Consider the following 27687-nt stretch of genomic DNA (forward strand, 5'->3'; position numbering starts at 1 on the left):
CCCTCCCAACTCTGCCTTCACAGCCTCTCCCACCACAATGAACCACACATGTGGCTAACAATGCCCACTCTGTGTCTCCTCAGGAAAAGCTCTCCCACAATCAGCATGAGAGAGTCCAAACTGGCAGTGGGGTGCCAGACATCAGAATCCTCACCTCCTTCAAAGACCGGGCCCTAGAGGTGACTGGTGTGGTCGAGGACAGGGCAGTCACCAACGTAGAAGCTGGCCTACTCCACAGAGGTGAGGAACCACCGGGCTCCACCCGGAGGACCTGTCAAATGTGAGTACTGATCACCTTACTGACTGACCCATCCCTCTCGCTGACTGCATGTCCATTCTACCCCAGGTCCCATCCCGGGCATCACCCTCTCCTGACTCCGAGGAGAACACCTCGGAGAAGAACCCCAAGGATGTAACTGTTGTAGTCGCGGCTGATGGAGATGATAGGGAGCGGCCGCGACGTTCAGAGGGAGATTTCAGCGTAGCTCCAGCAGATCCATAGCAGCTTGGAGGAGTCCCAGAGGCTATAGGTGCAGGAGAGGGCGCCGGCAATGAGTGGCACCAAGGCCAATACTGCTAATGTGGCAACCCTGTGCACGACGTCGGCACCATGAGTGAAGGTGTCCAAGGCATTGCGCAGTCGGTGACGGCCATGGCTGAGTGTGTCGGCAGAATGTCTGTCCCGCTGCAGGATGTCACCCAGTACCAGGCCGACCTTGATGAGGTTCTGCGGGACATGTCCCGCTTTCAGATGGGCATGGCTGAGGCACTGCAGAGCTTGTCCCAGTCACTGAGGAGCATCGCCAAGGCCGCCGACACCATCGTGCAGACCATGGACAACCGCCAGGGCTGGCAGACCAGATGATGCAGGGGGAGCCGGGGCTCAAACCAACTGCACCTCCGTCCCAAAGTGAACTCCAGGTCCTATGGGCACCGACCGGGATGAGAGGGCGCCGAATGCCAACCCGGACCCATCCCATGGAATGGCGACGGTGGGCACCAGCTTCCCTGGGTTCCACTCCTCTGATGAGGCTGAGTCTCGATGTCAGCACACGGGACAGGGCGGCATGGCTGTGTATGTGCCGTTGACAAGTGAGCCGGGGCCCTCCGGCCCCAGAGCCCCCAGAGGACGCCTGTCAGGGGCATTGAGGGCCAAGGGACGAGGTAGGCAGCTGGCTGCCTCCACCTCAGATGTGCATTCTGGGAAAGCAACTAGACGGAGTGGTAGAGGTAGGAGGGCCAAGCATGTTGAGGATCACGGAGGGCACCGGGGGAGGGCACATGGGGGATTATATCATTCAAGTACCCAATTCTCATAAATCACAGCGCAAAATTTCCCAAACTTTGGCATAAATATGTAATTAGGGAGACCAGAAGGATAGGTAATGTGGAAGAGTTCACACCGGCCTATTAACGGTACTTCTTATGAATTACAGTGCTTTGCTGCAGGGAGATAATGCTAACAACCTGGGATGCTGGTACTGATGCCAAATATAATATTGAAATTACTTGCCTATGTTATTGCAAAATAAAAAACATCCATAATTTAGCAGTGGAAAAATACACAAAGGCACAATTAGAAGGTGCAGCCTTATGTAGTTGAACACTGGCGTGGAACAAGTTTTGACATTTATCAACCAAAATAAATTTTGGGATTTCAGAACATGAACTTAAATCCATGCATTTCACACCTGCATCCTTCTCCCTGCCAGAGTCCACTGCACCAGTTTCTATTCTCCGTAAAACGCGGTCCAATGTACTTCTTTCATCTCCTGTTCGCTTCATAGTTCCAATTTCTGCCCTCCTGAGAACACGTTCCAACATGCCCGGATTCTCTCGCAATCGCTCTACCGATGTAGGAACCATCCTGAAACATAAAAAGACATGTACAAAAAATGCTTCCTTTCCAAATAGTTTTCCTTTCCTTTTCCTATCCCCTGCTTGGCGGTCCATCCTCCTGGTCCCATTCCTCTGACAATTGCACTTCTGCATGTTGGGATGGCTTTCCCCATATTCTTGGAAGGGGTAACTTGGCATAGAACATAGAACAATACAGCACAGAACAGGCCCTTCGGCCCTCGATGTTGTGCCGAGCAATGATCACCCTACTCAAACCCACGTATCCACCCTAGACCCGTAACCCAACAACCACCCCCCCCAAACCCCCCCAACCTTACTTTTTAGGACACTACGGGCAATTTATCATGGCCAATCCACCTAACCCGCACATCTTTGGACTGTGGGAGGAAACCGGAGCACCCGGAGGAAACCCACGCACACACGGGGAGGACGTGCAGACTCCACACAGACAGTGACCCAGCCGGGAACCGAACCTGGGACCCTGGAGCTGTGAAGCATTTATGCTAACCACCATGCTACCGTGCTGCCCACCATCGGCATGCAGAAGGAAAAGAATGTCTTACTTACAAACTGTACTGAACAGACAGTGTAATTGTCTGGGTAACTAATGTCTGGAAATGTAAATGATTACGTTGCTGTTTCTTTTTCGTAGCATACGTTTTAAAAAAAATTTAGAGTACCCAATTTTTTTTCAAATTAAGAGACAATTTAGCATGACCAATTCACTTATTCACATATCTTCTTGAGACCCACGCTGACATGGGGAGAATGTGCAAGCTCCACATGGACAGTGACCCGGGGCCGGGATCGAACTCGGGTCCTCAGAGCCATAAGGCAGCAGTGCTAACCTCTCTGTCACCGTGCTGCCCCTTCGTAGCCTACATTTAACATTATATCAAACTTATTTTAGAAATATTGGGAAAAAAAAGCAGGCCATTTGGCCCCTCAAGCCTGTTCTGCCGGTATTAAAGATTATAGCTGATATGCGATCTAACTCCATATAACCTCCTTTGACCCATATCCCTAACTTAATACTTTTGACTTAACAAAAATCTATCAATCTCAGATGTAAAATGAATTGGATTTAGTCTCAACTGCCATTTGTAGAAGGGTGTTCCAAACTTCTTACCACCCTGTGAAGTAGTATTTCTCATTTTCACTCCAGAAATCTTAGGCTATATCCCTTTATGCTGCACACCCCAACAAGTGAAATAGATTCTCTAACTTCTCCTTTCGGTTCTTTAATTTCATAGAATTTACAGTGCAGAAGGAGGCCATTCGGCCCATCGAGTCTGCACTGGCTCTTGGAAAAAGCACCCTACCCAAGCCCATGCCTCCACCCTATCCCCATAACCCAGAAACCCCACCTAACACTAAGGGGCAATTTGGACCCTGAGGGAAGTTTATCATGGCCAATACACCTAACCTGCACATCTTTGGACTGTGGGAGGAAACCGGAGCACCCGGAGGAAACCCACGCACACACGGGGAGAACGTGCAGACTCCACACAGACAGTGACCCAGCGGGGAATCGAACCTGGGACCATGGCGCTGTGAAGCATCTGTGCTATCCACAATGCTACCGTGCTACCCACAATCATCCCACAATCTTTTAAATTCTAGCGAATATAACCTTAGTTTGTATAATCTTTCCTGACATAACCCTCGGAGGACAGCTATCATTTTGGGAAATCAATAGTGACTCCTTCCAGGGTCACTATGATGCCCAGAATTACCCCCAGTACTTCAGATTTGATGTAACTATGGTTTTGTATAACTGTAGCTGTAGCATAACGTCTATGGCCATGTAATGTAGTCCTCTAGATAAAAAGGTCAGCATTCCATTAGACTTTTTGTTTATTTTCTGATCTTGTGCATGATATTTTAATCATATATGCACCTGAATCCCCAAGTCCCTTTGGGCCGCCACTGTTTCTAGCTATTCGCCATTTTGAAAGTACTCCCTCTTTAGGTCCAAAGTGGGTGACCTCACATCCGGATACAGTGAAAACCATTTAACAATGTTTTTGCTCATTCACTTTAGTAGCACCGTTGTAATGTTATGCTTCCATCTACTCTGCTTACAATGCCACTTATTTATATGGTTACTATCCCAACATTCAAGTCATTAATAAATTGGACAAATAGTTGAGGCCCCACACTAGATTCTTGAGGGATGCCATGCGTCATATTCTGCCAATTAGGTTACATACTTACTGCCCCTATTATCTGTCTCTTGCCATTCAGCTGTTTTCCTAACCACGTCAACAGTTTGCCTTCAATTATATGGGGCAGCATGGTAACATAGTATTTAGCACTCTGGCTTCACATCGCCAGGGTCCCAGGTTTGATTCCTGGCTTGGGTCACTGCCCATGCGGAGTTTGCATGTTCTCCCTGTGTCTGCGTAGGTTTCCTCCGGGTGCTCCGGTTTCCTCCCACAAGTCTCGAAAGACATGCTGTTAGGTAATTTGGACATTCTGAATTCTCCCTCTGTGTACCCGAACAGGCGCTGGAATGTGGCGACTAGGGGGCTTTGGACAGTAGCTTCATTGCAATGTTACTGTAAGCCTACTTGTGACAATAAAGATTATTATTATTATGAGCTTTAACTCTGAGGGACTTTAGCAAATACCTTCTGGAAATCCATACAAATAACATCCATCGGCATTCTTTTTAGTCGCCTCCTCAAAAAAATTCAAGTAGGTGAGTCAGTCGTGGCCTACTCTTTACAAACCCAAAATGAATTAGAATTGAAAGAGAAGTGCAGACAAATGTTGATATCACATTTCCACATTTGTTGGGAGCTAATTTCATACTCTGCCCATAGGTGCTCGCTAAGTTGGAAACTGCATATTTAAGAAACAATTACATGAAAAAAATATAGGTCATAACTTCTGTGCCACATTTCATTATAAACAGCAGTTCCCTCACCTCCTGCATTGTGGACAGACACTGATTATTATGGTGCACCTTTAATGGGCCAGAAAGATGCAGACTGGATCTCTGATTTGTGCTGAGTTAGTTTCTCTAAAAATAAATAGAATTTTGGAAACCCACTGGTCTCATTTGTCCTCTGGCTAAGGACAGGCAGGTTCAACCATGCTGAGTTAAGAACATAAGAAATAGGAGCAGAAGTAGGCTATTCAGCTCTTCAAGCCTGCTCTGACATTCAATGAGATTATGACTGATCTTCTATATTTGGAATATAGTGTTCAATTCTGCTCGCTACACTACCAGAAGGATGGAGAGGGTACAGAAGAGGTTGAGCAGGATGTTGCCTGGTGTGGAGGGAATTAGCTATGAGGAGAGGTTGGATAAACTCGGTTTGTTCTCACTGGAACGACAGAGGTTGAGGGGTGACTTGATAGAAGAAGTTTACAAAATTATGAGGGTCATGGACAGAGTGGATGGTCAGAAGCTTTTTCCCAGGGTGGAAGAGTCAATTACTAGAGGACATTGGTTTAAGGTGTGAAGGGTAAAGGTTAGGAGATGTGCGAGGGAAGTTTTTTTTTAAACAGAGGATAGTGGGTACCTGGAACCCGCTGCTGGAGGTGGTGGAAGCAGGTACGATAGTGTCGTTCAAGGGACATCTTGACAAATAAATGAATAGGATGGGAATAGAGGGATACAGTCCCAAGAAGTGTAGAAAGTTTTAGGTTAGACAGGCAGCGTGGTCAGTGTAGGCTTGAAGAGCCGAAGGGCTTGTTCCTATGATGTACCTTTTTTGTTCTTTGTCCAACACCGTTTCCTGCACTGTCCCTGTATTACGTGGAGTTTTTAATATTTAGAAATCTATAATCTTTGTCTTGAACATACTCAACGACTGAGCCTCCCTAGCCCCCCCTCCCAAGGCAGAGAATTCCAAAAATTAACCACCCTCTGAGTGAAGAAATCACAACCTTAAATGGCTTGCCCTTTACTCTGAGGCTATCTACCCTGTTGAGCGCTGTAAGAATTTTGTATATTTGAATGTGATCACTTCTCGTTATTCTAAACTCCAGATAATAAAGGCCCAGCTTTCCTCATAGGACAATCCCTCCATCCCAAGAATTTAAAAAAAATTTTTTTTTTTTTTTTATAAAGAGTACCCAATTATTTTTTTCCAATTAAGGGGCAATTTAACATGGCCAATCCGCCTAACCTGCACATCTTTGGGTTATGGGGAGAAACTCAGGCAGATATTGGGAGAATGTGCAAACTCCACACGGACAGTGACCCAGGGCCGGGATTTGAACCCGGGTCCTCAGCGCCTTAGTTCCAGTGCTAACCACTGCACCATGTGCCGCCCTCTCCATCCCAGGAATTAGCGTGGTGAATCTTTGTTTCACTCCCTGTATGGCAAGTATATATTTCCTGAGGTAAGGAGGCCAAAACTGCACACAACACTCTAGGTGCAGCCTCACCAAGACTCTCTATAGTTGCAGTACAACATCTTTACTCCTATTCTGGTCTTCAGGAGAGGATGGGAGAAAAATGAGAGTTGGAAAACTAATTTAGTAAACCTTGAACAATAATTTTTTTTAAAAATTTGTTCATAGGATGTGGCCGTCGCTGGCTAGGTCAGCATTTATTGTCCACATCTAATTGTACTTGAAAAATATAATCCGCTTCCACTAGAATGGTCTTATAATCATAGAATGAAGAAAATGATCATGTGTAAATTTCACAAGCTGCAGATTAGCATTCATTTGGACATTTGGCAAATTTAAAATGCAATCATTAAATCTTTCTTCTGATAGTTGTAACGTTAGCTTCAGTTAATCAGTCTACTCACCACCTCGTGCTGTCTCGACTTCTGTTGCTGGCTGCTGCAGACAGAATCGCATTCTTGCTGCTAGCAGGGTCCGTTGGACTGACATCTTCAATCTGAGGCATTGAGGAGTGCACTGGTGATGAAAAACCGCTCGATGGTGATGATGATCTCTGTGATGATCGAGACGTGGCAGTGGAGTCACCGTTGGTTGCAGTTTGTGCAGAACAGCCATCGCTACCTCGCCTTGTTGGAGTGCCCATGGTGTTGGGTGTTTTGGAAGGATCTGAGCATAGGCCGTCTGATTTGGAGCTACTTTCCCTTGCCTCCTGCTGTCGTTTTCGATATTCCAGCAAGGATACCTTCAAAACAAAGACAAGATGAGACCCAAGAATCTTTTCTCTTACTTCCATAACATTCCAATGGTAAATTGTTGACATAATTTTAGGTCGGGGCAACTGGTTTACTTGGACAGATAAGCACATCAACTGGAGTAACATCGTGACGGGCCAGGCCGGGGAATTATTACGTGTCTAATGCAGTCAGTAAGACATCAGAATCAAGAGTTCAAGTCCCATGTTTTTTCACCTTGGTTTCGCACACATCTTTGAATCAGAAGGCATTGCAGGGGGTGGCAAGAAGTTCAAGCCCCATTCCAGGAATAATCGAAGCTGAGATACTAGTGCTTTGTCAGAGATGCCACTCAATGAATGAAATTTTAAATGAAGATCCCAGCTGTCCATGCTGGTGTTTCAGGTGGATGTTGAACGTTCAATGGCACTACCCAGAGATGTCTTCCCCAACATTCCTCCTTCAGCCACTACCAACAGTAACAGATTGGCTGGTTACACATCACATTGCTGTTTTCAAGACCTCACCCCGTTTGCCAGCATTAATAATTCCCATACTTCAAAGTAATCCCCTAAGCATGAAACAGTTTGAAACAATACCAAGACACGCCATAAGACACTATTATAAGCACAAACCAGTTTTTCTGGAATGACATTTTTTTTGCACACCATAAATGCCACCGTATCATTTAAAAAAAGAAAAAGGAAAATCGCTTATTGTCACAAGTAGGCTTCAAATGAAGTTACGGCAAAAAGCCCCTAGTCGCCACATTCCGGCGCCTGTTCGGGGAGGCTGGTACAGGAATTGAACCCATGCTGCTGACCTGCCTGGGTCTGCTTTAAAAGCCAGCTATTTAGCCCTGTGCTAAACCAGCCCCATGAAAATCAGCCCCGTTAAAAAATAATTCTGGCATTTTCTGAGTGAACCTAATAAGGCACAGGCTCAAGTTTCTATTTTACGATCTGGGAGTGTTAAAAACATTCCCCACAGACAAGGAAAAAAATCAAGGGCAGTCACATCAGACCGCTCATGTGCATTAGCTAGGAAATGGTCATTAGCTGCACTAACAATGAGCTGGGAATATATTGCCACAGGAACACAAAAAAGCCAGGGGCAGTAAAATGTATTCAGTCCATTAAAGCCCCTCTAATATCCCAATTTACAAAATGCATCCAGCTGGATTCTGAACAAACTCAATATTATTGCTTCTTTTATTTTACCTGGAAAATTACAGAATCATGGAAATTATAGCAGAGAAGGCATTTGTCCCATTGTTCCCATGCTGCTGGCAGTTCTTCAGTCTCAATAAACTTGTTCTTCTTGTAAATTTTTAAAATGCATTTTTCATGAATTTCCAATCATCCCCATAGCACTATTTCTCTCACTTTGAAATATATTATAAATGTGCCCCACCTGTATCATTCAATATTTATGCCATTTTAAAGAGGTCATGTGACTCTCCCTACACCCCTCCCCTAGCACCTTCCTGCCATACTGCAAAGCTCAGACTCTTCTAATCACTCTTTTCAAATTGGGGACGCACGTTGTTGATCTTCTCGATACTTTTTCCAATACATATGTATCTCTTTTCTGATGGCAAAATTTAACTGGAGATGGTGCAGCTTTGAGGTTCCGCGGCTAAATCCGTCAGATTCAAGCATATAAATAACCTTTTTTTTTAAAATCTGAAAGTAAAATTCTAGTCATTTCCAATGGGTAATTCAATACACTATTTGGGTTATTTCAGTAGGAAGGACTTCCAAACATCATGTAGTCCTCCAATTTCCTCTCCTTGAAAGAGCCAAAATCAGTACAAACAACATATTCATTCTCAGATGGCCGTGGAAAGGTTCAGTTCCCGGAGAATTTCACATTCTTTTCTACTGCTTTACCAGGTACATTCATAACAGTATCTTAGCCACTGGAATGGCAAGCAGTTCCTGATAGATGAATGGGTGACTGTAAAAACTTCATTATGTTTTCAAGGGACTCGGCATTTACCAGCAATTGCACATTCCTGCACTAAGTACTCAATGCTGTAAAAATACTAAGTGAATTCCCCCTTCCTGCGAAAGTGCACAACAATATTTGTCACAGAATCATGATTAATTCCTTTTCAGACTTGTAAAGTTGCTCATACTTTTCCGTCTTAGCGTAATGTATGATGCTATGATTGCGATTTATTGTTTATTCTTACATCACATAGCCTATTCTGTCGTTCCTCCACTTAAGGTAAAAGCTATAAATCAATTGCAAAACAATAAAGGACTGATAAGATACTGAGCCGAATCTTGTTAAATTAGAGCATCTTGTGGTGTACACAAACAAACTGCATTCATATAGCACCTTTAACACGGTAAACGATCCCACTGTGCTTCACAGGACTATAATCAAACAAAATCTGACACCGGGTCATATAAGGAGATATTAAGACAGGTTACTCAAAGCTTGGTCAAAGAGTTAGCACTTAAAAGGAGTAGAAAGATGGAGAGGTTTAGGGAGGAAAGTTTGAAGTTTAGGACCTTGGTAGTTAAGGTGGGGCCACCAATGGTGGAGTGATTAAAGGTGGAGTGATTAAAATTGGAGCTGTGCAGGAAGCCAAAGGTGGAAAGCTCAGAGATCTTGAGGGTTGTGTGGTTAGTAGTACATAAAGAGAGGCTCGAGACCAGGAAGGAATTTGTAAACAATTATGAATTTTTGTTAAAAATCGGACTGGGAGATGCAGGAATTTCTAGATGGGCTGGAGTACCTGAGGTTAGGGGAGGGGGACAGGGCTACATTAGAAGGGGCGATAGTGGAGCAGGAGATAAAAGAAGCGACTGGGAGGATTCAGTCGGGGAAGTGGCAGGGCCGGATGGGTTTCTGGTGGAATATTATTAAAAATTCAAAGCTAAGCTGGTACAGCTGATGGTGGGGATGTTTGAGGAGGCAATAGGGAAGGGGGTGTTACCACAAACTTTGAGGCAGGCATCGATTTCCGTTACTTAAAAGAGAAGAATCTGACGGAGTGTGGGTCGTATAGGTCCATATCACTTTTAAACGTGGACGCAAAGATGCTGGCGAAGGTACTGGCATGTAGGCTGGAGGAGTGCCTTCCGAAGGTGTTAGCTGAAGATCAGACGTGGGTTTGTGAGAGAGAGACAGCTCTTTTCGAAAATTAGGAGGGTCATTCCGTAGAGCAGGTACTCACTTTAGATACCTGGGGTGCAGGTTGCTCGGGTTTGGAGGGGGGCTCCGTAGGTACAACATTTCTAGTTTGGTCAGGATGGTGAAAGCTGATTTGGCAAGATGGGATGGTCTCCCTCTGTCACTGGCAGGTCGGGTACAGGCGGTTAAAATGAACGTGTTGCCGCGATTTCTGTTTATTGTACAATGCCTGCCGATTTTCCTGCCAACGGCATTTTTTAGAGAGATTGAAAGGATGATTACCTCGTTCATATTGGGAGGGAAGGTGGCCAGAATTATAAAGGTGCTACTACAGAGGAAGGCAGGCAGGTTTGGGTCTTCCGAACCTAATGGATTATTACTGGGTGGAAAATGTGGAGAAGGTACGGAGCTGGGTCAGGGGGGTTGACTCCCAGTGGGTCAGAATGAAGGAGAGTTTGTACAGAGGGTCGGGATTGAAGGCACTAGCAACACCCCGCTCCCGATGGCCCCGGGGAAATACTCAGGGAAACCGGTAGTAATAACTTTGTTGAAAGTTTGGAGGCAGTTTCACGTTGAGGGGCAGGGTCAAGGGAAATGCCAATTCCGGGGAACCGTAGATTTGAGTCAGGGCAGTGGGATGGAAATTTTCGGAGATGGGAGGAGAAAGGAATTAAGACACTAAAAGATTTGTTTCTTGGGGGTTGGTTTGCAGGATTGAAGGAGCTGGGAGTGAAGTATGGGCTGTAGCAGGGGGAAATATTTAGATACATGCAATATTATTAAAAATATCAGACTTTGCCAGAAAGGAGATACAGAGCTTCCCAGTGGAGCCGGCCTCCACATTGCTGGAGGAGATGCTGACGACAGGGGGACTGGAGAAGGGAGTAGTGTCGGCGGTTTACGGGGCTATTTTGTAAGAGGTAAAGGCACCACTGGATGGGATCAAGGCAAAGTGGGAGGAAGAGTTCAGAGAGGGTATGGAGGAGGGGTTCTGGTATGAGGTACTCCGGAGGATGAACACCTCTACCTCGTTCGCAAGGTTGGTGCTGATACAGCTGAAGGTGGTAAATAGAGTGTACCTCACAAGGGCGAGGATGAGCAGGCTCTTTGAGGGGGCAGAAGATGAGTGTTACGGGGGGGGGGGGGCACAAACCACATTCATATGTTCTGGTCCTGTCCAAAGCTGCAGGATTACTGGAAGGAGGTTTTCAGGATAATCTCTAAAGTGGTGCATGTGAAACTGGACCCAGGCCCTCAGGAGGCCATATTCGGGGTGTTGGACCAGCCGGGGTTAGAAACGGGTGCGGAGGCAGATGTTGTACTCTTCGCCTCGTTGATAGCCTGAAGGCGGATCCTGTTGGGATGGAGATCAACCTCGCCGCTCTGTGCCCTGGCGTGGCTTGGGGGGGGGGGGGGGCTGCTGGAATTCTTGACTCTTGAAAAAGTCAAATTTGAACTGAAGGGAAGGATGGAGGGGATCTACAATTCATAGGCGTCATTCATTATGCACTTTCGAGAGTTGGATGAACATTGTGGGGTGGGGGCGGTTGGGAGGGTTGGTGCAAGAAGGACTATATGTGTTAATGATGACTGGGTGATTCCGGATTCCTTTTTGTTATTTGTTTATGTTAACATGCGGGATGCTGTTTGTGGGTTTGGTGGGAGATGGGATTGTTGTTATTGATATGGGGATTGACATTGCATTCATTACTGATTATTGTTTAATGTCGGTGGGTGTAAATTTGGTGGAAAATGTGAAAAAGGAGAAAAAAGATTTTTTTTTTTTTTTTTTTTAAAATCGGACTGGTAGCAAATGTAAGCACAGGGTTTCAGCAAGAGGTGAGTTGAAGCCGGGATTGAGACAGGCATTGTTACGGAGGTAGAAGGAGGTGGCCTCGGCAATGAGGAAGATATGGGGTTGGAAACTCACCTCAGGGTCAAGTAAGATAGCATGTTTGTGAATAGTCAGGTTTAGTTTGTGGTGGGGCAGCACGGTGGCGCAGTGGTTAGCACTGCTGCCTCACGGCACCGAGGTCCCATGTTCGATCCTGGCTCTGGGTCACTGCTGTGTGGAGTTTGCACATCCTCTCTGTCACCCCCACAAACCAAAAATGTGCAGGATTAGGTGGATTGGCCACACCAAATTGCCCCTTAATTGGAAAAAATGAATTGGGTACTCTAAATTTTTTTTAAAAGTTTAGTTTGTGGCCAGAGATGGATTTGGTGGCCAGTGAATGGAGTTTGTGAGACTTCCTCTTCCACCCAAAAAGGACATATCTGTTGCACATCCTTTATGGTGTACATTGGTAATACAAAGATATTTTTTCAGCAAGATTTGTCCCAAAATTATTTCTGAGGAAATACTCACTTTCTCCCCTTCCTCCCTGTGACAGGGTACATCTGAAATATAAAAGCAAAATATTGTGGGCGCTGAAGCTCTGAAATAAAAACAGAAAATGCTGGAAATACTTAGTTTAGATAAGAGGTCGCAGACGTGAAACATTAATTATTTCTCCCTCCACAGACCTGCTTAGCATTTCCAACATTTTCTATTTTTATAGCATCTGAAATACATTGCCTGCTGGTGTGGTGAACGTTGGCTGTCTGTGCCAGAATGTGCTGGACTATTTATTGACTGAAGCAGAAATTACGTCACATAGAATCTTTTCATAAACACTTGGCCTAAAAAGTGATCTCCTAGACTGGCCATCATCGGTTGAGGTGGTCAGAGGAATATTTCAGATTATTTCTTTCCTTATTGACCCGGTTTCCCCCACCTCTGCCTTGGTTCTGTCAGGAGATTGTGGGGCTCTGAGGCCGCACTGTCCACTCAGTGTGCTCCAGGCTTGATGGACCAGCTCATCTGTTCTTACTCACCAATTTGCACATTCGTATTTATGAAGAGGACGAATGGGGAGTGGAGAGAGCAGAAAGGTGCATGGGGCAGGGGGTGGGGTGGTTGATGACATAGGAGAAATGACCTAGACCTGACAAAATTAGTTTACCAGACGACTGAATGCAAGAGGAATGCTTATTTGAATATTGACAATAAATGTTTATTCACATCAGACATGTTGGTATCCGCCTCTGTATATAAGAGCTATTCAATAAATAGTACATATGCAAGTCATTACTGAAAGGCAAACCATTACGACATAGTAATATTTGGCATTTAAAATGTAATAAACTGAAAGGTTTCACATTTTGTTCCTTTCTCCACAATTACATTTCAAAGCTGTAAGAAGAGGGTTTGATTCAATAGACTAATACACATCGATGTGCTCTATCTCTTATTTGTCCAGTAAGCACAAGACATGTTCATGACTAATGAAATGTGCAACGCTACCATGCTTAAGAATATCGTCACTTATTCTGATGGAAAACATCTTGTGGTTCAGAATGTTTTAACTTTAACGAAACAGTTATAGTATTGAGGTTTCTTAAAGTATTTTTACAACTACTCTGTCCCACATCTTCTAGCTTCTCTTTAAAATTATTTGTAGGGCGGCATGTGGCGCAGTGGATGGCACTGGGACTGCGGCGCTGAGGACCCGGGTTCGAATCCCAGCCCTGGGTCACTGTCCGTGTGGAGTTTGCACATTCTCCTCATGTCTGCGTGGGTTTCACCCCCACAACCCAAAGATGTGCAGGTTAGGTGGATTGGCCACGCTAAATTGCCCCTTCATTGGAAAAAATAATAATAATTGGGTATGCTGAATTTTTAAAAAAAAATTATTTGTAAAAATGCTATTTTGAATGTTACTTTCTTGTTCCTCTTTAAGTGTAGATTAAATGTTCTTCTATATTGTGGTGACATTAAAACCAAGGCCTGTGCTTGCCAGGCTACGATTTTTCAAACCTACATGGAATAGGAGGAAAATTATGGGTTGACAGGTGCAAAAGCAAAGGTGAAGCTGAACATTTCCAGCTCTAATTTGCTTGCTCTTTCCCAGTACCTCAAAATATTGAAACTTTTCCCTTCTTCCTCGTACAATCTTAAGGCTTCTAAGAAAACAAGTTTTGCTATGCTCAAAAACTATTTTTCAATTTATCTAGTTTTCTTTTTTTTAACCTTTGTAAACATCAGACCCCTCTAGTCGTCTTGAAATGACTGCTGCAACTAATTTAAACATTCTCCCTGCTTCCCCCAAACAATTCTCAGATGTGAGCTATTATCCATAGCATTTTAGCACAATTAATAGATACAATTAATTTGGTTACTTGCCTTCTTCTTCTGTGGTGGGTTTTGCTGAGGTGTTGTATTTCCTTCAAAATACAAAGGCTGCCGGTCTGCTTGAGGGGACATGGCTCCTTGCAGTGTCTCAGGTAAGAGTCCTTGACTTTGCCTGTTAAAACAAGAGTCCCCAGATGGACTCATATACACAGTTTCGCCAAACCCTCGCTCCGAAAGTGAAGATTTCCTCTCATTGATGTAATTGGCTCTGTTCTCCAGTCCTCTGTATGGTCCCTCTAGCCTGTGCGTTGGAGTGAGGTCTCGGAGATTGGAGTTCAAAGGCGAACAGGCGTATATTAAATTAAACTCTGTCCTGAAGGTTTGTTCTGTGTTTTTCAGGGATGAGAGACTATCACCGTTCCTCCCTGTAAGCCCAGTTTCAGTTTCACTGGGTAATGTTAATTCAGAACAAGGAGGCTGAGCCGCACAGTCTGACAACGGCCCATCGGTGACCGCTGTAACCCGGAGCGTGGTGGTGTCGGGGTCAGGATGAAGGGAGATATCTGAGAAGCCAGTTCTGGACTGGTCATTTTCCGCTCTCAGAGGCGGCTGAAATGACAGAAGCAGGAACTATTTGTTAGTGTCAATTAAAACACACGAGTCTGACGAGGGGATTGAAAAGAAACTTTAGTTTCACACGAGGCAGTTGACTGAACTCTGCTTCTGTTTAAATACCAGCATAGTAGTTTCAATATGTTCCTCATCAATAGATCATAAATAAATACGTTACATCCATATTAAATCTTTACCCTGGTTACATAATCCACTTCCAATCTTAATTTGGAACATTTCACTCACTGATAATTTCTGATAAATTTGGAGCGCAACAATGATTGTCCACTCCCTAACCCCCACCAAAGTTCTGAGTATTTTAAGATCTAAATATAAATGCAAGCAGTTAATAGTTGTAGGATGCATTCTACTCTATGATTCTACCAAATCCTTCCACAACGTGTGGATTAAATATCTTATCAAAGCTCTTTAAGAGCTTGCTGTTTGAAAATTTCAGTTTTCTTTATTCCACTAACCCCATCTTCAAGTGGATCTTATAAAAAGTATTTGTTCAAAAAATGATTGCTTTGTTGATGTCTACTTTATTTAATATTTACACAAATGCGTGCACACATTAAACTGAACAAACTTTTCTCCTCCTTTGTAAAATGCTTATACTGAAATTAAATTTTCAGTTGAAGTAGCGAATGGATTGATGTTAAAGCAGCGGGAATAGGTGTAATGTTTTGGAACATACTCAGTAGGTCTCCAATATTAGTCTCCGAGACTAATCTGAGCTGGCAAAACCTCAGCGCTACTGTCCGTCACACCCTCAAAATACAACAGGAAATTTGTATGGTCCTATAACCTAGGCTGATAATGTAGTATCTTTTTTTGGATGTACAACATTTGCCAGTATTAGATTCATTCCTGCGATCAATGATGGACTAATTAGAGTGCTGTTCACCTCCCCGTGCATTTAATTATAGTGTACCATACACACTGTTTTTAATAGGTTGGTAGACACTACAAGACCTCAACCTAGCAGAAGAATGATAATCTGGTATTCTAGGAGGTTACTTTGTATTAGTGTACAAAAAAAATAACTATCTTTACCACGGGGCATCAGAAAAAGTAGGATATTTCATTGCAAGGCTAGCTATCAAGAAAATGGAGTTTAGATAGTAGAGTTTTACTCATACTTTCTTACAAGCTGAAAGAACCTCCTCTTCTAACTATTGAATGATTGTGAACAGAACTGTGGAAGAACAAAGTCCCCTTCATATAAAAATAAAGAAAATTACAAAAATATCTTTAATATAAAAAGATTTCCACCTGTTTCTTTTAATTATAATCACTAGTCAAATTTCACTGAAAAATCAAGACTTTTAGCTCAAGAAACTTTACTTCAACCATTTCTTAAACTTCCATGGGCCTTTAAAATTAGAACACAATGAAATTGAAAACCCCTTGATACACATGTTGTGAGCAAGCGTGCACTGCTGGATCCATATTGCAATTAATCTGAAGCTTTCAAATTTAGATGGCTGGAGTCTAACAGAAGCGGTATAATCAGTCGACTGCTCCCGTCGTCAGGCTCGGATCTTTTTTGTTTTTTTCCCATCCGGAGTCTCGGAATTCACTCAAAAACTTTGGGTATACAATGCATATTACTGCTATCAATGCTATATTGATAAAGAGCATCACACAAAAATTATATAAATGCCTCGGTACATTCCTTATTCAGAAAATATGCAATTTGACGCTTTGCTAGTCACCTCCATTATGTTAGTGTAATGGCAGTTTTAATGCATGTCCATTCACAGAATCAGGCACAAGGGGTTTCTATGTTTCATTTTTAATTAATCCACTGAAATAATAATCATTGTACATCTGCTGGAATGGATCATTTAAACCCATACCATCAATTTTGACTTATTTGGCCATTTTTGTACCAGTGTTAAGGACAACAAATTATAAAACTGAGAGAATTTTATTTTAATTTATTCATTTTATAGCAGTTATGCTTTTCCCTATAGTATTTCTGACATAAAGGTAAAAATTCAGCAAAGCCAATGGCATTTTGTTCCTAGCATTACGATGAAGCCACTGAATTCTCTGCAGTAACATTTAATTATAGAACAGAAATGTTTGCGCTCTCACTCCACTGAATACCTGATCTATTCCCAACCCCAAGCCTGGCTGGCTTTGTGACTGGCAGGAGCCGCAAGACAGAACACAGAGCAGAGATCTCTAGTCTAAATATACAAAGCACATGAAAATGAAAATCGCTTATTGTCACGAGTAGGCTTCAAATGAAGTTACTGTGAAAAGCCCCTAGTCGCCACATTCCGGCGCCTGTTCGGGGAGGCTGTTACGGGAATTGAACCGTGCTGCTGGCCTGCTTGGTCTGCTTTCAAAGCCAGCGATTTAGCCCAGTGTGCTAAACAGCCCCTTGATCCTGCAACTATCATAGTGGAGTCTATTCTTCCAGCAGTAAATCATCTCTCTGATCACTTTACATCTTTCAGTTCATCACTTGTCAATTTTTCAGTCAAGAGTAGCTCTCCCCACCACACTCAGTCACGGCTTCACAAACATGTGCCTCATTGAATTACTGGGAACACTATTTTAAGATTGTAATTTCTGCAATGAACTAAAAGTAAAGTAGCCCCTATGCTTTAACATATTACTCGAATATCACAGGAAAATTAAGTGATGAAAACAGCTATATTATATGGAAAAACATTAAGCCCAGTCATAAACCAAATTCTTTTTGACTTAACCAACAGCCACCATCAGTCCATTGGGAAGGAATACTATTTTATATTGAAAATAACTATGAACATCTGTGTTTAGTGTGTGCTGCAGCTTCAAAGAACAAAAATTCTTTGCTGTTTCCTATTGATTTAATTTAATTTTCCTTTAGAAGCAAAGTCAAACCAAATTTAGACATATAAAAGTAAAACTTCCAAATAACATAGTATGCAGCTGTCTGGTTAGCTTCAGTTGCCAAGGTTAACTCCAGTGCATGCAAGCTAATCTGAGGAATTGGCGTTCCTAGGGCACAAATATGACACTTTCCCAACTGGAATGCATGTACTCTGACTGCTTGCTCTATAAGGTTTGATGTGGTCTTCTGGTCTCAAGCCAAGCACCAGGCACATTGGAAGTATCAGCATTTACGCCACTTACTTCAGAAGCTTGAAGCCAAAAATGTAGGAAGAAAGATGACCAGCTAATAATACATCTACAACTAGTTGCTCTGCCACCTTTTCAACAGAATTGGGAAAACATATACTGCAACACAGTCCGAGGCTCAGGAAATCTTTTACCAAGTTTTTTTTATTAAGAAATTTGACTCAATCATGCGATGTTACTGATCGCATATGCAAATACAAAATAAAGATGTAAAATGTAAACACATTTGTAACAATATAATTTTATGGTGGAGCTGTGGCGTTAAAAATGCCTATGCTCAAAGCAAATGAGAAATATATTATGAAAGCGAAATGGTTGAACATGCACTTCCCAGGAACTCTGCTACTTATTCAGCATTTGAGGGCTGAAACAAGGCACTTGCCACCAGGTAATTTATCACTTTCAGACTGGAGCACCAGTTTCAGGAAAGCGCTACAATGTTGATCAATCATTACTTCTCTCCTGAATTTAGATTCTTGCCCAGTGCTGCTGAGCAAAGGCAGTGCCACCTAATGTGGCAGCTGCTCCAAAGAGCCAAGAAAAACTGGGTCTCGACTGTCAATAGAACAAGATGAAATTAGGCCATTTAGAAATATAAAGGCACCTTAAAAAAGTAACATTAATTAGCTTCATGTGAGCACTGTGCTGTAAAACCACTTTTAGATCCTGATAATGGCTGCTAGTCAAATTGTTCACCCATGCTTTAATCCTATTTTCAAAAAAAACACAAATATGTATTTCTTCTGACTTGCAGATATTCCCCTAGTAAGAGTTTAAAGTATAAAATAGTCTGGCTGTAAAATCTAGTGTTATTTCATTACTGCTCATTATTGTTGTCCCTTTTCAACAAACCCCTTGTGTCTCATCTGTGAAACTGAATGGTCTGCAGTAAGCACTGCATCCTCTGGGTGAATGGTTAACATTTTAAATGTTAGGCAGGCAGTAGGACTGGCTTTACAATCAATATGGTTACATCTCACACACTCAGAAAAAGATCAATTAATGTAGGTGACAGCTGAGAATTGAGACAGCTGAGCCCAATTCTCCTTGACAAAGCAGTATGTTAATTAACTAACACCCATCTCAAAAACAGAGAATCTGTCTGTGCATCAAAGATTAAGTCCCAGATTTATCACCACACAAATGAGACCAGTAGCGTCTTAGCTTGAACATCAGATTGCGAAAATGTTGCTTAAAAACTGCATATCACAACTCTATGGAATATTTTAACATAACCATTCATTTTTTGTGTGTGAAGGCTACAGGGAGGAGATAAACAAGGGATGCAATTTAGTGAGGTCAAGGCGGAATCCTCAACTCCAAAGTATTTCTGCATGGATGGAGGTAAATTCTGTTCCTGATTATTTTTTTGCTGGTATAGTTTAACTGTGTGAAAAATTACTGGTTTCAATCAGTATTACCAAGGTCATGTCACTATGTTTAAATGGCTTATGGAACTGGAGTACTCGGTCTGCAAACAGCATGGACTAACTGCTGTGCAAAGCACACCACGCAAAGGGTTTGGTCTCTGAGGATCTTTGGATCAGTTGTCTGCCTATTCATTTCCGCACACATCAATATTCACACTCACTATATGAACATGGGTCTTCTGCATTTTGCTTTTCAAAGCTTTGTAATATTCCATTTACTATCCAGAGTGAATTTACTTCATTCTTTTTTTGGAGGTCCGTTTGACTTGGCTAGCCTAAAGCAGCACACAAAGTGGTTGTTCTGGGTGATCCTGAGTACTACGTGCCACTCAAGTTTTCATTTATGTTACTATTTATAGGATGACAGCAGCAAATACCAAACGAGGCACATGCTCTGTGCTGCCAAGCAACTATAATGTACAATGGGAAAATTATGCCAAAGCAGCTTCAGCCAAGAAAGGTACTGTGGAGAAAAAGCAGCCGAGATGATGAATGGGCCTGGCTCTACGGAATTAATACAAAAATTATTACTGTTGGCTGAATACAGGAGTGTTAATTGAGGACAACCTGTAAATATAGAACACGGATTTATTGAGCTTGTGTTGCTCAACCAGATTGATTATAAATGTTAGCAATTAAGGTTTTAAGATAATTAGATACCTCATACACTGCAACCTTCCAGTGGTATCTGGCACTGCCTTTCTACATGTCTGGGGCCAGACCTCCTCCAAGTTTCTCTGAAGTCTGGGGCCTCGTCTCTATGTCACCATGAGGAGGCACATCTGAGGATTTGCTGATAGCAAGGTTGGGTACTGACAGGGAGAGATCTACACATTTGGCGCGCCTGCCACTGATGAACCACACTGTCAGTTGTGGGCAAATACCTCGATTGCTTTGTGGATCCCTCAGGGGAATCCCGCAGGTAAATAAGCAGAGTATGTTTAAGGGAGGCAGTGGTGTAGTGGTATTGTTGCAGGACTAGTAATCCAGAGACCCAGAGTCATGCCCTGGGGACCGGGCTCGAATCCCGTCATGGTAGATGGTGAAATCCAGAAATTAATAAATAAAATCTGGAATTAAAAGTTTAAAGATGAAACCATTGTCATAAAAGCCCATCTGGTCACTAATATCCTTTAGGGAAAGACAATCCTTACCTGGTCTGGCCTACTTGCACTCCAGACCCACAGCAATGTTAAATGCCCTCAGGGATAGACAATAAATGCTAGCCTAGCCAAAGACACCCACAGTCCATGATCAATTTATTTTAAATTGCAAGATAAGGAAGTAACCACTGACAAGAAACCTGGAGCGGAGCCCAAAGTGGGGGGGCAATTTCTAAATCTGTAATCGTTTCACACCAAACTATTGATGAAGAAGTTGCGTCGCATTCCTATGGACTTCGTCTGGAAGGTCAAGAATGGGACTGTGACATTTGGGCAACCCAGGGTCTCCATAAATTTTGCCCAAGCTCATGTCCTGGACAGGACACTCCAGTTTCATTGCAGGGTATTATTAGAATGTGGGAAACATCAGTTCCAAGTGATAAGCCCAACGATTGGTGTAGAGGATGGGTGCTACTGGCTGGCAGACAGTGGGAGGGACCATCATGTCTCACTGGTCAGCAACCCCCTTCTCAAGTCAGGCTGTCCCTGACTAATAAGGTGCTGCCCTGCCACGGTCCATTTGTTCAATCTGCTTGGATTTGAGGCTCTGCTCAACAAGTGAACAGAATCCATTACAGCAGACAACAAACAAAAAGATGATGCTAACTCTTCAATTGGAAAGCTGGAATGTCAGGACCATGTCCACGGGCCTGACTTAGAACTTGTGACTGGGCGATAAGGTTTGCAAGACAGCTGTAAATCGGTACAGCATTCCTCTAAGAGGCCAGGCCCATCGAGAGTGGATCATTGAAAGAAAAGCATTAAGACCATAAGACTATGAGACATAGACCAGAATTAGGCCACTTGGCCCATCGAGTCTGCTCCGCCATTCAATCATGGCTGATATTTTCTCATCCCCATTCTCCTGCCTTCTCCCCATAACCCCTGATGCCCTTATTAATCAAGAATCTATCTATCTCTGTCTTAAAGACACAGTGAATTGGCCCCCACAGCCTTCTGCGGCAAAGAGTTCCACAGATTCACCACCCTGTGGCTGAAGAAATTCCTCCTCATCTCTGTTTTAAAGGATCGTCCCTTTACATGTTCTTCTGGCAGGGGATAGGTTCAGAGAAATTGTGTAAGCAAAGTGTAGGTTTCACTGTAAGAAACTTCCTAGACCTGGTCATAGATCACCCACAAAAGGGTCAGAGTGTGTTTTCTCCATTTGTCTCTCAAATAGGGCCAGTTAACATCATGAGTAGCTATTCTTCAATGCTGTGCTCCATCAAGGAGCTTGGCACTGCTATTAGCAGAATTCCTAACTCAGAACATCCAGACTTGCTGAGGGATTTCAAGACATGAGGCATGCCTCTCCCTTGGATATTATGGCCTACAAAAGTGGAATGATAATGGACAGAGTCCATGGTTTTGCTTCTACCACGGGTCTTGTGTAACTAACACCTTCTTTCCGAACAAGTCACAAGGTGTCCTGAAGACATCCAAGATCAGGGCATTGGCACCCACAGAATCGGATCATCACCAGATGAGATCGCGGCACAGCATTCTTAACATATATTAGGAGCATTTATGAATATATTAGGAACAAGAGGGTAGCAAGAGAAAGAGAAGGCCCACTTAAGGACAATGGAGGGAGGTTATGCGTGGAACCAAGTGGGTGAAATCCTTAATGAGTACTTTATATCGGTATTCACCAGGGAGAAGGACATGATGGATGTTGAGGTCACGGATAGGTGTGTGAACTCTCTTGTGAATGTAAATATATCAAAGGAGGAAGTGTTGAGAATTCTAAATTGCAATAAGGTAGACAAGTCCCTGGGGCCAGATGGGATCTATCCCAGGTTACTGCGGGAGGCAACGGGAGAAATAGCTGGGGTCTTAGCAGATATCTTCACATCCTCTTTGACCACAGGCGAGGATCCAGAGGACTGGAGAATAGCCAAATTTATTCCTTTGTTTAAGAAACGAAGCAGGGACAATCCAGCAAATTATAGGACAGTGAGCCTAACATCATAGGTGGGGAAGCTTTTGGAAAAAATACTGAGGGACAGGATGTGTGCACATTTTGAGAAAAATGGACTAGTTAGTGACAGGCAGCATGGTTTTGTACAGGGAAGGTCATGTCTCACCTACTTGATTGCGTTTTCTGAAGAGGTGACAAAGAAAATTGATGAGGGAAGGGCTGTGGATGCAGTTTATATGGACTTTAGTAAGGCGTTTGACAAGGTTCCACATGGAAGACCTGTACAAAAATTAAAATCACATGTGATTCGGGGTGATTGGCTAGTTCGATACAGAACTGGCTTGGTTATAGAAGATAGAGTACCAATGGAAGGGTACTTTTCTGAATGGAGATTTGTAGCTAGTGGTGTTCCTCAGGGATCAGTGCTGGAACCTCTGCTGTTTATATAAATGATCTGGAGGAAAATGTGGGTTGTCTGATTAGTAAGTTTGCGGATGACACGAAGATTGGCGGAGTTGCTGATAGTGCCGAGGATTATCAGAGGATACAACAGAATATAGATAAATTGGAGACTTGGACACAGAAATGGCAGATGGAGTTTAATCCGGGCAAATGCGAGGTGATGCATTTTGAAGGATCAAATCTAGGTATGAATTATACTGTAAATGGAAGCACCATGAGGAATATTAACACGCAGAGGGATCTGGATGTGCAGGTCCACAGTTCCCTAAAAGTGGCAACACAAATGGCCTCATTGATTAAGAAAGCATATGGCATGCTTGCATTCATCAGCCGGGGCATTGTGAACAAGAGTTGGGAAATCATGTTGCAGCTATATAAAACCTTGCTTCGGCCACATTTGGAATATCGCATGCCGTTCTAATCACCACATTATCAGAAGGACGTGGAAGCTTTGGGGCGAGTACAAAGAAGGTTCACCGGGATGTTGCCTGGTCTCAAGGGTGTTAGCTATGAGGAGAGGTTGAATAAACTAGGATTGTTTTCACTGGAAAGACGGAGGCTTTGAGGAGACCTGATAGCGGTCTACAAAGTTATGATATACATAGACAGGGTGGACAGTCAGAGGCTTTTTCCAAGGGTGGAAGTATCAATTACAAGGGGACACAGGTTCAAGGTGAGAGGGAGAAAGTTTAAGGGAGATGTGCGGTGTACGTTTTTCACCCATAGAGTGGTGGGTGCCTGAATCGTGCTGCCAGAGTATGTGGTGGAAGCAGGCACATTAGCAACATTTAAGAAACATCTGGATGGATACATGAAGGAGGAGGAAATATAGAGGGATACGGACCAAGTAAGGGCAGACGGTTGTGGTTTTTAATTAGGGCATCATAATTGGCACAGGTTTAGAGGGCCGAAGGGCCTCTTCCTGTGCTGTACTTTTCTTTGTTCTTTGTTCTAACACATGCAGCTACCCTACCCCAGCGCTGACTGTGACACAGACCACTCCCTGATATGCACCAGAGTGAAGATGCACCAATTGAAACATTTTCATTCAAAGGAGAATTTTCATCCTTATATCAAAGTCTTCCTAGCGGATAATAACCAACAATTCCGCGCTAAATTCTCCAGGTGTGCTCTCTGGCATTGTAATAGTAAAATGGAACATACTTCCAAGGCATACGTGATGCAAGAATTGTAACCCTGTACATGAACACGGGTGACTGCACAACTATCGAGGCATCTCTGCTGAACACTGTGGGAAACGTATTTGCCCATGTTGCACTTGTCAGACCATAGATCTTGGCCGAACACATCTATCCTGAATCGCATTGTGGTTTCAGAATTGGTTAGCTGAATTGGAAGATCTACACTTGACATAATCTTCTCAGTCCAACAGATGCAAGAGATATGTGAACAAAGGAAATCACTATATATTGCCTTCATCGATCTCATCAAATTGAACAGAGGTCATCTATTTAACAGCTGAAGAAATTTGTCTGCCCACCGAAGCTGCTCGATGTGATCTCCTCTTTCCATAACAACATGATGCGTACAGTCAACATTTAAAAAAATTATTTCTGATTAAACCTGCTCATTTCTTTTCTCTTCCATTTATGTATAGTGAGAAGCAAGCAGGAGATTATTTATGGGTGTAAGGAAGGGGAGTGGGTCTAGGTTGAATGTTCCTTCAGTGAGCCAGTAGTCGATGTGCCAAATGGCCTCCTTTTGCACTGTAAAGATTCTGTGAGATTCTAGATTATTCAATATTTAGATGATGAAGCAGATACACACATCTGAAAATCACTGTAATATATAAAAATATCAGTAAGTGAGATATCGTAGCCAAGTCAGGTTGATCAATCGTGAGCCGAGATAGTGGACAAATCATATTTAAATAGAATTTGTTTTACCTCCATAAGTCAAATTCAACTGAGGTGGAAATAATTGTTTGCAGCCGATTCTACTTGTATCAGAATTACTACAGTTGTTTGGCCTAGATAAAGGGTCATTTCAAAGAATACAGTTCCAGCATAAGTTTTTCAATAGTAATGAATGATTATGTTTGTAAAATGTAATTTCCAAATTTTCTTTTAATATGAACAAGAGACCCTGCAACAGGGCATAAATAGAGATAAAACTTTACTAGAAACTTCGAAAGAGTAAGGAATGCAATCTGCTTGACATATAATAAAGGAGTATATTTTTCAAACAGGTCAGAAATATTAATAAGAACCACGTTGTAACAATTTCAATGTGTTGACTGACCCTTACCAAATGCAGTGTCTAGCCAAATTGTACAATAAATTTTCAAAAAGTAATTTTATGCTCTGGTTTCATAATCCCTATTATAAGTTTAGTCGGATTCATATGTTAGTTTTGTTTTCTCATCAGATGCACAGACAGATTTGTGACCCCCAAACCTTGTCTCACTCTCTCTCTCTCTCTTCCCCCCCAACCCCCAAGATGATTGTTGCTTTTTATTCTCAACTCTGAATCAAACTTTGGCAAGATTAATGACTTAAATCAGACGTTCATAAATTCAACTAGATGTATCACAATGAGAATCATGCAGTAAAAGGACTGGGTAGGAATCACAGAAAGACAGAGAGAGAGAGATGCCACAAGGGCTTATTTCAGCTTTTCTAATCTAAGTGAGATACTGGGATAACTACCTCCGGTGAAAACGGCTCAGGCCTATGCACTGGGGAACTCTCAGGAGAGGAAATGTTCTAAGAAAAGGGAAAAGCATGTTATTAGAACTCTACTCACAAGTTGGGTAAGCAAAAGCAAGAGAAAGCCACAGTCTTTTATTGTAAAACTGATTTAGTTACAAACAAACTCGAGGGGAAAAAAATTGTATTTTACACAAATTCAAATGACTGGATAACCTTAAATGCACAAATAATTATACCTATGACTGCACAGTTGGCAATGTGCAAACACAGCTAAATTCTAAAAAGGACCGCTATTTAGAAACTAAAACACTTCCATTTTTAAAAGAAAATGCTAGATCAGTTAGAAATTATTTAAAATCAGAGAATTAATGAACATTATTCTTATTAAGCCGTCAACCTCATACCCTTCACCAAAAAAAAAATGATCAGCTAGTTTTCCTTAGCTGGACCTTCCCTTTACAACAATTCATTTCAAGAAGGTTATGAAAGGAGAGTTGTGATCGGTGTTCAAGCCTGGAGGGCTTGACTCCGCATCCTCCATACTCACTTCCATACACAACAGTTGGGAGGCATGCTGATCCACCGACTGTAAGATATGGCAGCAAATTGTTATAGTGGAGCAACCAAAAAGATGGCGAGAGTTGACATATGGGGTACTGAACACAAACGCGAGTTTAAAAACAGAATTTAGAGCTCAGGGGAAAATAGACAAGTCTTGAAAACAAACTCTCAACAAAATAATACGGGCAATTGGTCAAAATGGCACGATCCAATCATCATGCAAGTGTGTTCTGTCGTAGAAAACTAAATTCATCAATCTAGCTGAACTCTAACACTTCTGCCATGTGCAACAGCTTAATGAGGAAGATACTGCTTCATATTATTGCTTTGCCATTAGTGCTCAAAATAAAACCCTTTTCTCCGTGTTTGTTTGTAAACCAAAGCACAACAAGAATAAAACAATAACTTGTGGCTTAATGTTAGGCTTTATTAAAATAAAATGACAATGCAAAACTAAACTGGAGTGTTTCTTGGTCTATGAAGAAGCATTAGAAGATTAAAAATGGCAATGTGTCAATGTGCAGACCCTACAGAGTCTGTTGTGGCAAGCATGTCAGAAGCTTAATGTGCACAATGGCCAGATTAAAGCCATATGTTCTCAGGCTCAGTAATACACTGGTAAAGTCACAGTGCCAAGAATTCTTCTCAGGCTCAGACTTCACAATAATGCCCCTCATTGTCTGAAGAGTTGTCTGAAGAAATCATACACATATTCTGTAAATTAAGGACTGTTGCTTTTTCAATAGTACCATCCTTTTACAGCCATTAGCGATATGTTTTGGTTGTCCCACTCTGCAAAGCGTAACACACTTACAAAATAAGCTGCTAAATGTTTTCCAGCTTCATGAGTGTACCCTTTATTCGTACAGAACTAATTCAAATTGACACACACAGTATTTGAAGAATCAAGAAGCAATATCAAATGGAACTGGTAGAGGCAATATTGTAAAGACAAAGACTGGATATCCAGATAGCTCCTTAAAGAACACAATTAATTCCGAAAAGGAGGCATAGTTCAGAGAAACATTTCATCCTTCAACATTCTTCCCCAATAATCTGGAATTGTTTCAGTGGATGGGATCATGTTTTCAAGATGAGCTGTACCTGCATATTAAGATCTATACTGTCCACTATACATGCTATAGAAATTGAGTGCTATACTGCCACAATATCTTTCTCTAACTCAAACTGCAGAATAAAGGTAATGGTGTGGCAATTCAATATAAACACTGTATACACAAACATAATAAAAGCTTAAGTAATAATAATAAAAGAGAAAAATGTCCCAAACTAGTTCAATTAGTCTTGTTATGTTCTTTATTTTGACCTCATAACACGAACAGAAGAGTATTTTGGAAGCCATTTTGAATTCTAAAGTTTAGAATTTTCTGTCAGCACAGACTGACTCCTGATAAAAACCCATACAATGCAAGAATATTATG

At 42.4% G+C, this 27687-nt stretch overlaps 1 protein-coding gene across 19 annotated transcripts in view; it reads right to left on the reverse strand.

Moving 5' to 3' along the window:
• Positions 1–27687, reverse strand: part of setd5 (SET domain containing 5) — a 208767-nt gene that overhangs the window by 11273 nt on the left and 169807 nt on the right. For 18 of the 19 annotated variants that reach the window (XM_038812431.1, XM_038812429.1, XM_038812423.1 and 15 more), the window contains 4 exons: positions 25682–25738; positions 14335–14892; positions 6636–6973; positions 1692–1867 (listed from right to left, as the gene is read on the reverse strand). In XM_038812431.1, coding sequence (XP_038668359.1) covers positions 1692–1867; positions 6636–6973; positions 14335–14892; positions 25682–25738 — 1129 coding nt within the window. The remainder of the gene's footprint in view (positions 1–1691; positions 1868–6635; positions 6974–14334; positions 14893–25681; positions 25739–27687) is intronic. The other variant, XM_038812434.1, reaches the window with a different exon arrangement.

Source organism: Scyliorhinus canicula, chromosome 11 (genome assembly GCF_902713615.1).
Source record: "Scyliorhinus canicula chromosome 11, sScyCan1.1, whole genome shotgun sequence".
Taxonomy (NCBI): Eukaryota; Metazoa; Chordata; class Chondrichthyes; order Carcharhiniformes; family Scyliorhinidae; genus Scyliorhinus; species Scyliorhinus canicula.